At 37.6% G+C, this 12,063-nt stretch overlaps 1 protein-coding gene across 3 annotated transcripts in view; it reads right to left on the bottom strand.

Moving 5' to 3' along the window:
• Nucleotides 1-12,063, bottom strand: part of LOC149784912 (RNA cytidine acetyltransferase-like) — a 107,515-nt gene that overhangs the window by 40,096 nt on the left and 55,356 nt on the right. For all 3 annotated transcript variants that reach the window (XM_089978503.1, XM_089978504.1, XM_089978506.1), the window contains 3 exons: nt 10,231-10,347; nt 8,036-8,137; nt 1,932-2,006 (listed from right to left, as the gene is read on the bottom strand). In XM_089978503.1, the coding sequence (XP_089834629.1) occupies nt 1,932-2,006; nt 8,036-8,137; nt 10,231-10,347 (294 nt within the window). The remainder of the gene's footprint in view (nt 1-1,931; nt 2,007-8,035; nt 8,138-10,230; nt 10,348-12,063) is intronic.

Genomic DNA, 12,063 nt, shown 5'->3' with positions numbered 1-12,063 from the left:
AGTTACTGAGGGACCTCCATAACAATATGAAATGATGTCATCATCACTGGACCACCCCTTGAGAAAAGCGCAAGGGGTGGGGAAGAGAAAATCGCAAGGGGGTGGTAAAGTGAACTGGTCTGTTTAATGGCTGAATACTTGTTTCAAAATCGCTTTGGGAATAATTGTCATTAAAGCACTTTTTCTACCCAAGTTAATTGTTTTTATGTAAAAATGGCCTTTATTTTCAAGATGCCTAACCGATAAGAGATTGTTAACAACCATCATGTGTATGTGAAAACACTGTATACATCACTGCTTTATGTTGCTGTTGAGTAGTCTGGTTCCCTGATCCATATGCTCCCTGTTTTGCCATCTTCTATAGCGGAATGCAAGCCAGGAGCATACTATTCAGGCAACCAGACTACTTACTAACCCAAATTCACAATCAAACAAGATTCCTTTTATTAAAAAAAAAAAAAATGAAAAGAAACAACAAAAAATAGGATTACTCAGCTCATGAAACAGCAGTCATCACTGAAGGTCAATTTTTAAAAATTGTTCTGTTAGTAAAAAACTGATGTATTACTTCACTGCAAGTAATAGTGAAACTTCTTCTTATCCATGAGAAAATCTCCAAGGGTCAATTCAATAATTACAAATTATCTACAAACTCTCTGAAACTAGCTTCGCATAATAAAACATATCTGTGAAACAGAATTTTATGTCAAGTATTTATTTTGCTTCGTTGTCTTGCTATCTTTGATCACATTTGTGAATTATTTTGCTAATTTAAGGTACTTTATTATACTACATTCAGCACAAAATTTTTTAACAGTGTTCAATTCATCACTTGAATTTAGTTGAACTGACACCTGACTGGGGCCGCTAGCTCTTGCGCAGGTTGGATTTGCATGCCTTTTAACCTTTCATATCTTTCACCCACTTTATTTGATAGAAAAGACGTAATTAACATGGTAGTACAAGGAGGTCAGCTTTTAATTCAGTGCAACAATACAACAATTATTTACACATATTAGGGATCAAAACAATGTTGGCACTAATCAATCATCATTTACAAATCCAGGTCTCCAGTAGGCCAAGTTTTCAGCCGTTTGCTTCCAATTGTTTTTTGTTTGTTTATGTAGGCTGTAATGGCAGTAGAGTCACATAATGCACTGACAGATCTGGGTCTATGCAGATTGTTTGAAGTAATCAATAGAAGAAACAACACAGATCCTAATCTACTGGTACACTATGCAATGGCAGATCTGGGTCTATGCAGATTGCATGGAATAATCAGTAGAAGAAACAACACAGATCCTAATCTACTGGTACATTATGCAATGGCAGATCTGGGTCTACGCAGATTGTTAGGTGTAATCAGTAGAAGAAACAACACAGATCCTAATCTACTGGTACATTATGCAATGGCAGATCTGGGTCTATGCAGATTGTTAGGTGTAATCAGTAGAAGAAACAACACAGATCCTAATCTACTGGTACATTATGCAATGGCAGATCTGGGTCTATGCAGATTGTTAGGTGTAATCAGTAGAAGAAACAACACAGATCCTAATCTAGTGGTACATAATGCAATGGCAGATCTGGGTCTATGCAGATTGTTTGGAATAATCAGTAGAAGAAACAACACAGATCCTAATCTACTGGTACACTATCCAATGGCAGATCTGGGTCTATGCAGATTGTTTGGAATAATCAGTAGAAAAAACAACACAGATCCTAATCTACTGGTACACTATGCAATAGCAGATCTGGGTCTATGCAGATTGTTAGGTGTAATCAGTAGAAGAAACAACACAGATCCTAATCTACTGGTACATAATGCAATGGCAGATTAAGATCTATGTTTTTTACAGTTGATGTCGACTTGCAAGCAAGTATATATGGCATGTAAACTGAATTTAAGTTTCATTATATAATGTACATACCCCTTGATAGTCTGGGTGTGTGGCGATGCGAACAATTCTTGCACCAGAGAGACTGGGAAAATCTTGGTCTTGAAACTGCAAAATAAGTTACATGTTGTTGACCAAGTACACACACAAAAATATTTGTATTAAAATAAATAAAAAATTCATATCAACCAAAAAAACCCAACTTCCAATGAAATTATAAAAGACATAAATGTGAACATGATTTATAACCACAAAAAACTGTCTGTCTATTAGTGTATAAATGGACAAAAAAAATTTGCTACAATAATGGTAAATTCCTACACGGGCATTTGAAATGATATTTTTACATGTTATCTACAATTTTAAACAACAAGAGTAATACGAAGAGTGCATTATTTACATGCTGTGTCCTGTATGTAGGCACTAGTGGGACATGGCTAACTTGGGACAGTATTGTCCTACACTATACTATATACCTTACTGTGTCTAATAATCCTGTATGTAGGCACTAGTGGGACATGGCTAACTTGGGACAGTATTGACCTACACTATACTATATACCTTACTATGTCTAATAATCCTGTATGTAGGCACTAGTGGGACATGGCTAACTTGGGACAGTATTGACCTACACTATACTATATACCTTACTATGTCTAATAATCCTGTATGTAGACACTAGTGGGACATGGCTAACTTGGGACAGTACTGACCTACACTATACTATATACCTTACTATGTCTAATAATCCTGCATGTAGGCACTAGTGGGACATGGCTGACTTGGGACAGTATTGACCTACACTATACTATATACCTTACTATGTCTAATAATCCTGTATGTAGGCACTAGTGGGACATGGCTAACTTGGGACAGTATTGACCTACACTATACTATATACCTTACTGTGTCTAATAATCCTGTATGTAGGCACTAGTGGGACATGGCTAACTTGGGACAGTATTGACCTATACTATACTATATACCTTACTGTGTCTAATAATCCTGTATGTAGGCACTAGTGGGACATGGCTAACTTGGGACAGTACTGACCTACACTATACTATATACCTTACTGTGCTGAATAATCCTGCATGTAGGCACTAGTGGGACATGGCTGACTTGGGACAGTATTGACCTACACTATACTATATACCTTACTATGTCTAATAATCCTGTATGTAGGCACCAGTGGGACATGGCTAACTTGGGACAGTATTGACCTACACTATACTATATACCTTACTGTGTCTAATAATCCTGTATGTAGGCACTAGTGGGACATGGCTAACTTGGGACAGTACTGACCTACACTATACTATATACCTTACTGTGCTGAATAATCCTGCATGTAGGCACTAGTGGGACATGGCTGACTTGGGACAGTATTGACCTACACTATACTATATACCTTACTATGTCTAATAATCCTGTATGTAGGCACCAGTGGGACATGGCTAACTTGGGACAGTATTGACCTACACTATACTATATACCTTACTGTGTCTAATAATCCTGTATGTAGGCACTAGTGGGACATGGCTAACTTGGGACAGTACTGACCTACACTATACTATATACCTTACTGTGCTGAATAATCCTGCATGTAGGCACTAGTGGGACATGGCTGACTTGGGACAGTATTGACCTACACTATACTATATACCTTACTATGTCTAATAATCCTGTATGTAGGCACTAGTGGGACATGGCTAACTTGGGACAGTATTGACCTACACTATACTATATACCTTACTGTGCTGAATAATCCTGTATGTAGGCACTAGTGGGACAGTTGTTGTTGTTGTAGGGTTTAACGCCATTTTTCAGCACACAATAGGCTATACATGGCGGCCAGTATACATTGGTCGAGGAAGAACCTGGGAAAACCCCAGAAAGAACCAACGACCCATGAGAAGCTACTGGCAAGCTTCCTCACATACCCACATTGGCTGAATCCGAGATTCGAACCCACACAGAGGTGAGATGGCAGTGATCCGTAACGGAGAGCGCTTTCGACCACTCGGCCACTCGGGGCCCCCTAGTGGGACCGAGTTAACTTGGTTAATTTGGGACAGTATTAAATAATATTATATACCATATTATGTCTAATAATCTTGTATGTAGGCACTACTGGGACATGGTTGACTTGGGACAGTATTGAATAATATTATACACCATACTATGTCTAATAATCCTGTATGTAGGCACTAGTGGGACATGGTTGACTTGGGACAGTATTGACATACATTATATACCATACAATGTCCAATAATCCTATATGTAGGCACTAGTGGGACATGGCTGGTTGAGACAGTATTGACCTATATTTTTACACATGCGGTGTCCAATTATCCTATAGGTAGGCTCTAGTGGGACATGGCTGACTTGGACAGTACTGAATAATATTATACACCATACTATGTCTAATAATCCTGTATGTAGGCACTAGTGGGACATGGTTGACTTGGGACAGTATTGACATACATTATATACCATACAATGTCCAATTATCCTATAGGTAGGCTCTAGTGGGACATGGCTGACTTGGACAGTATTGACCTACACTATACACCTTACTATGTCTAATTATCCTATATGTAGGCATTAGTGGGATATGGTCGACTTGGCACAGTACTGACATACAGTATACACCATGCTGTGTTTAATAGCCCTGTATAAAGGCTAGTGGAGCATGGTTGATCTGGGGCATGGCTGACTTGGGATAGTATTGACCTGTGTGAATGCACTAGTGGAGTATCAATTAATCTAGATAGTACTTACAAACTGGTGTAAAGGGTACATTATACACCATGCTGTGTTTAATAGTCATGTATGAAGGCAATATCAGAGTATGGTTGACTGTGGACAGTACTGACCAATTGGTGTAACATGTACATTATACACCATGCTGTATTTGATAGTCATGTATGAAGGCAACAGCAGGGTATGGGTGACTGTGGACAGTACTGACCAATTGGTGAGAAGAGCACATCATACACCATGCTGTATTCAATAGTCCTGTATGTTGGCAAAAGGGGACAGTATTGACCAATTGGTCTCAATGACCTTGACCTTACTCTTTTAAAGCTAGCATCAAAGGGTTCCTTCCTTGCCTAAAAAGACAAACCATGTGTGAATTCTTTTGAAAGAAAATGTTGCTGCAAACCAGCTGTCTTTAAATCTAGGTCATTCTCTGTCGCTTCTTTGCATCACTATGACCCTTTGACACTAGGTTTATTTCATGCTCTAGGCACAAGCTTTCTAGCTCATATTTTCAAGGTATGTGGTTTAGAATTAAACTTACTATGCTGAAACCATTGTTAAATTGTTAAATTTACATTGACCTTGACCTTCAAACCTGAAGCTCTACAGGTTTCTTTCTAACCTAAATGTAAGCCATCCACAAAGCTTGATAAAGACACTTTCTCTAAAACAAAAGTTATTGTCCAGAACCCATTTTTTTTAAAGACACAATAACTATGACCTTTTAGCCATTGACCCCAAAATGAATAATCTTCTTCCTTATCTCATGTGCAAGCCCTCCACAAACTTTGGCTAAGTTCACAATCTAGAACTAAAGTTATCCAAAAAATATTTCATTTTATTTTAAACACAGTAACCCTCCTTTTTGACCTTTTGATCCATAAAGGGTTCCTACTTAAGCCTTGGTGATGATAGCCATTTTTTAGGGTAATTATATTTCTCTAATAATGTTAACCATATAACATTACATTATGGTTAAGTTTCTTTGCTACCTCCAAATCCAGCCTACCCAGAAAGATGGAAAAATGTCTTTCTGTCTATATAATAAAAAGACAAAGGGATGCAACTCTCACAGGTTAACTTGCCATTCTACCTGCTAGGTGCCTACAATTATATCAGACTGCTCCGGTGGCCTAGTGGTTAGAGCATCCGCCTCGGATGTGGAAGGTCATGGGTTTGAACCCCAGCAGTCATACCAAAAGACCTATAAAGATGGTAATAACAGCTCTCCTTGCTAGGTGCTCAGCTTTAAAAGGTTAGTGTTAGGACTGGTTGGCCTTGTGTCAGGATAATGTGACTGGGTGGTACATCATGCTACATGTCTGCGGCATGATGCCCCAGTGCTAGACATCACTATAAACTGCCACACTGCAGACATCATAACGATATGACTGAAAGTGTTTTAAAGCTACGTTAAAAATCCTAATCACACACACACAATTATATCATGTTTAAACCTTTTTTCTTCAGTGACAACTTAAAGGATGCTTGCACTGTGGTTAGGTAAGTATTAATGGAGAAGCATAATTTACTAAAAGAAATTGCTCTCTCCATCAAATACATTATCTGATCACATTACCTTAGGAGAATAGGTAAGAGGAGGAAATGCCAAGCATTCTACCTCTTACCTCTGTCACCTGGTAGAAGCATCATTCCTCTACTAAAAGAATAAACTTTTCCTAATGTTTAGCACAACAAGAGACACGAGAAATCACTGACAGATTCTGCACCTGATTAGTGTCTCACCTTCAAAAGCTTCCCAGATGAATCCAGCAAAAGTTACATGTCTGCATCAAAGGTCATGCTGTCATGAATAAGGAGAGCTCACTGTGCAGCCACCACCAACCCAACGAGATTCAGTTCTCCACAGCAAGGCCATGTGTAAATGGAAACTAGAGAAGGCAAACTGGGCGTGCCGGTCAGCTGTCTCCATCATGTCCCAAACTGAGACATTACATTCAAGGCCAAGTTCATGAAAGTTGCTTATATTTTGTGAGCTGAAATCTTCAGTGTACCTGATCCTGTGAGTGTACAGGGTGCAATAATTTAATAACTCCCTTTAGCCAAGTAGCCAGTGCTTGTGGGGTTACGTCTTGCATTCCTGCCTTCAGCTGTATGAAAAGTCTTTTGCGGCTGATGAGGATATAGTCAGTGTATCTTAGGAAACATTTGAAGGTATGTACAGGGACCTGCATTTCTGCTCCTCATGACTAATTGATCAAAGAGTGGGAACAAATAGTTATTACTGGCTGACAGCAAGCTGTTCTTAGGAAGGAACCAGGTTGTGCCCTTAGAACTACCTGAACCACGTATAATTTCAGATCTATGGATATCATATGTAGCTCACTTACTCTGCATGCTGAAGTTAGCATCATCATAAACTGCATGTCATTTATGATAGCTACTTTGTGTGTGCATGGATATGTCAGAATTGGACTACATGTCAGAAATAACCTTGTTTAAACAATGCAAATCACATTATCAAAATGACTCAGAAATGTAATATTTGATAGATACAGTGCCCAAAAATTTCTCTGGTGAAATTTTGTGTTCCCAATCGACAATAACAATATGATAATTGTAAAAACATCAAAAAATTCACAAGAATATTGTATGCAACATACAAAACAACATTTTGACTTAGTAGGGTACCACTGAAAATGAAATGTGAAAGAATAAATTTAAGTTATAGAAGTCATCAAATTTTACTGAATTGTGTGGACAGCATTTTAGCATGTGGCAGCAAAAGAAACTGAATATAATGGTAGTCACCTATTGGGTAGAAAGGGGAGTTTATTCCTTTGCTTATATAATATATAGACAGAAAGACATTTTACTGTCTTTCCAGATTAATGGACTCGGAGGTAGCAAAGAATGTTATCTGTAATGTAATCAGGTAATGTATCTAACATGGCTCAGAACTAAAGCTTTACTGCAGAAACCACATTTCAACCTTACCGTCTACCCTAGACCCTTTAAACAAGCAGCACATTCTTTACCTCAAATGCATGCCATCTAATAATACTGTGTGGAAATCATTATCTTCTTTCCGCTGCAGTAACCCTGCCCTTTTATGGTTTGATCCCACAAGCCATAGACTTCTTCCCTTCTCCCATCCCTTTTGGTCATCAATCCAGCATGCTAACCATGGAGTTCTTCCTTTTGGCAGGTATATATATATATATATATATATATATATATATATATATATATATATATATATATATATATATATATATATATATATAGAGAGAGAGAGAGAGAGAGAGAGAGAGAGAGAACTTTGCATGAATACATATGCAGAAAGTGTTAAAGAAAAATAAATGGAAAGGTCCAAACAATATTTCTGTGAATGAATTGTGGGTTGTTACCTGCTGTGAGATTGTCCAAGGTATCAAATCTCCTGATGCTCTTTGGCCTTTAGATAAACTATTCATAATGGTTGATCTGGATATCTCTCCTTCCAAACACACCTGAAAAACATTTACATTTGAAACTTTCATTCACAGAATTATTATAATTTCCACATGAAATCAGTTTTACAGTAAAAGGTCTATTCCCAATTAATTCCAGTGTTTCCAATAATTTATTCCCCAACATGGCCTCACTTTATTAGCCTTTGGTTCTGGTCTCACAATATTCTGAATATAGATCATTATCTATAAATCCAGCATTTTTGAACATCACAGAACATTTACTAAATCAAAATTAAAAGCATTAAAAGTCAAAAACCATTTGACAGTATGCTACAGATGAGGTACAGAAACATTTTACCATTAAACTAGAATTCTGGATCCAGAGGGTATGGATGCACCTAGAACCTCTATATTGAAAGAGTGGTGAAAGCATAAAAGAAAAATAGCTCTGGCAAATTGCATGTATCATGTATATATAAACATGCAAGGGGCATAACTAAAAAGTACTGAAGTGAAGAGACAGAACAATATGCACTTGTTCACCTGATGTCAATTATTTCTGTCAAACTTAAGAGCAATTCATTATGAGCTTTGGGAATAGCTGCACACAGAAGAATCAGCATGATGATAAAACCACATGCTCACTTTATGCCAAGTTTCAGGACAATTCAAAGGTGTGGGACAAGTTGCATGCACATGAAAGTCAATACGTAAAGGAAAAACTGCATCAAAGCATGATGACAACCCCATATCAACTTCATGTCAATAACGACTGCCAAGTTTCAACATAGCTGATGGAAAGAAGGATGAGCAGATGTGCACACAAGACTGTTGGGACAAGTATGCCACTGTTGTATCCATGATAGGGGTACAACAAAAAAGAGTGTCTCAGATAAATTTGCAGCAAAGAAGGTAAACAAGTAAAAGAATTGAGTACGTGAAAGCGAAAGATAGTTTGGTTTGGCGTTTTATCGAACAGTAATGTGAGTAGTTCTTTTGTGACAAGGCAACTGGAGTAAAGCGCCATGGTAGCCGACCCAGGCTGAATTGATTCCAAATGCAAAGCACTGAGCTACTGTTTTCTCCTTCCTTCATCAGTCACAAAATGCAGAAAAGTGTTTCAGCTCAATTCTACATTTTAAGTCCACAGGGCCTTTCAGATAAGAAAAGTCAATAATATATTTTACAAAATTTGAACTCAAGACTAAAACTTGATTGGTTCAAGAATTTATAAGAATCTTTAAATTTGTGATAAACTTTGTATATATAATGTATAATATGTGGTTTCAGGGATAATGGCAGACTGAGTATAAATTTCAAATCATGTGTAGCGGTGTACAGCACATGTTCTGCTGCCATCATGAAATCAGTCTGTATTGATCTGACTTTTACTCTGACTGCTCAAGAAAACGAACCCATGGAAGTGAGAAGTTAGTGGCTGAGTCTCTTTGCCATCAATGCCGCTAAATCTGTTCATATAAAAGGCAAAAACAACCCGTCTTTTTATGATATGATTCCTGATATGCAAATTCAGTAAAATTTACACCAAAATATGAATGCATATTGATATGGGGCTGAAAAAAGCGGGAATGACAGAGAACAAAGAGGGTGGAACATCCCAAATGTAATCTGCCAGGCATGTTGTTATAAGGTTACTTCAAGGCATTTGGGAAATTTCAAATATGAACATCCAAGAATATATTCATGGCATTCGAATGTCTGTCCTAACACTGATCCCCCAAAATGGCAAAGACTTTAGGTCTCAACTACAAATGTCATCAGGATGGAAACTACAAATGTCATGAGGATGGAAACTGCATGTCTTTTGCAACTCTCATACCTTACTAATTATTGTATTTAACCTAACGATGACATGACCATAAAATGGTGAGCAATTTTATCAGTGAAGAAAGTTAAGTTATTATGCAATTTCAAAATCAAACCATGAAACAAACACAAAACAATTAATCCCATGATACATTATAACTTTCCTCAATCTGTAGCTGACCAAATTTAAAAGATACCCATTTCATGACGCAAATACTAACTTTTACATCCACAAAAATTATTTTCTATGCGAGTGTTTTATCTGCTAATGGAAGTAATAAAAGTAAACTTCTTTCCTCTGTCACAAGTTTGATAATACTGACCTGTAGCACACAGAGGACCTCAGGAAGTGATGTCTGATTGGGATCCACTGGACCCAACAGGACAAATATATGGTGCGCAGGGGCATCTGATAACATCTGCAGGTCATTGGGAGAATTCTTCAAAATCAGACAAAGAGATCAGATAACAGAGGATAAGCACAGATTATTTATATATATATACTTCACTTCTTTTGATAAGATTTTCCCATCTTGCAAAAACAATTAAATGATTTTTGTGGGGTATACGCTTTTCACCAATACAGTCTGGCTGTCCAATTATTTCATCTGTGAAAAGTATTTTAAGTTTGTTTTGGTATTTTATGGTATAGCAACACAAGTAGGTTATTTATTATTGAGGCAATTGGAGTAAAGTGATTTGCCCAAAGAGACCATAGTAGCTGACCCAGCAATTGGAGTAAAGTGATTTCCCCAAAGACACCATGGTAGCTGACCCAGCAATTGGAGTAAAGTGATTTGCCCAAAGACACCATGGTAGCTGACCCAGCAATTGGAGTAAAGTGATTTGCCCAAAGACACCATGGTAGCTGACCCAGCAATTGGAGTAAAGTGATTCGCCCAAAGACACCATGGTAGCTGACCCAGCAATTGGAGTAAAGTGATTTGCTCAAAGACACCATGGTAGCTGACCCAGCAATTGGAGTAAAGTGATTTGCCCAAAGACATCATGGTAGCTGACCCAGCAATTGGAGTAAAGTGATTTGCCCAAAGACACCATGGTAGCTGACCAAGCAAATTGTGATGGTTGGGTTCAAACTCAATCTCCTATTGTTGTATGGCATGCCACCATGGCTCCCTCTCTCATTAGTCACTTCTTATGACACGCAGGTTGGGTGCATCAGGCCTATTTGATATCCCAAAGCCAGCAGGGCGCGAAAAAATATTTTCAATATGAAGTAAAAGAAAATCAGAACTTTTCAGTTTCTAAAAGGATATTAAGTATCCAATGTTGACAAAGAGTTTCTTAGTTAAAAATGCCTTTTCTTTTGTGTGCTGTATCAGGAATGCAACTGGACACATTATTAAGAGATGTATTCCACTGCTATCTTTCTGCTCAAACCTTGCTACTACAGCTTTGGGTTTAAAAGCAGATGGAATTTTTCGCACAGACAAAAGTGAACTAGATCTTTAAGTGAGTGCTTACTAAATACGCCCACCCCCACCCAAAATATTAAAAACAAATACAAATTAAAGAACAACTTAAAGGTAATAAAATACCAATCTGAATCTTGTATGAAATACGAATTCAGATCTGGATAATAATGCTTACCAGTTTTATTAAGATTCCTGAAAAGGTTCTGGAGATGAACACAATTTTGTAATTTCACTCATTACCAAATTTCAATGAGATCCTGATATATGCCGTTATTAAATGTCTGATGGTCTCCAGAATGGAGACAAGTTCAGCCAATCAGATTCCTAATCATATCATTAATATGCGTGGCTCTTGCTCACTATCAGAGATCACGAAGAAATAAGTCCATATTCCAAATCTGATTAAAATCAAGTCAGACAATCGAATACAAGATCTCATCATTAATATTTGTGAGAAACTGCTCATTATCAAACCTGCCAGAGATCACTAAGAAATAAGTCCATATTCCAAATCTGATTAAAATCAAGTCAGACAATCGAATACAAATCTCATCATTAATATTTGTGGGAAACTGCTCATTATCAAAATTATAAGAGACCTTGATGATTTTCCAAGTCTGATGAAAACTGAACCAGAAACATGGCCTCCCAAGTGGTAGAAAGCTCAGCCAATCAAACTGAACCAGAAACATGGCCTCCCGAGTGGTAAAAAGCTCAGCC

This window comes from Sinohyriopsis cumingii, chromosome 13 (genome assembly GCF_028554795.1).
Source record: "Sinohyriopsis cumingii isolate HCF-2022 chromosome 13, ASM2855479v2, whole genome shotgun sequence".
In the NCBI taxonomy this organism is placed as follows: domain Eukaryota; kingdom Metazoa; phylum Mollusca; class Bivalvia; order Unionida; family Unionidae; genus Sinohyriopsis; species Sinohyriopsis cumingii.
The sequence above is the reverse complement of the archived record's forward strand: the minus strand, read 5'-3'. Positions and strand labels throughout refer to the sequence as shown.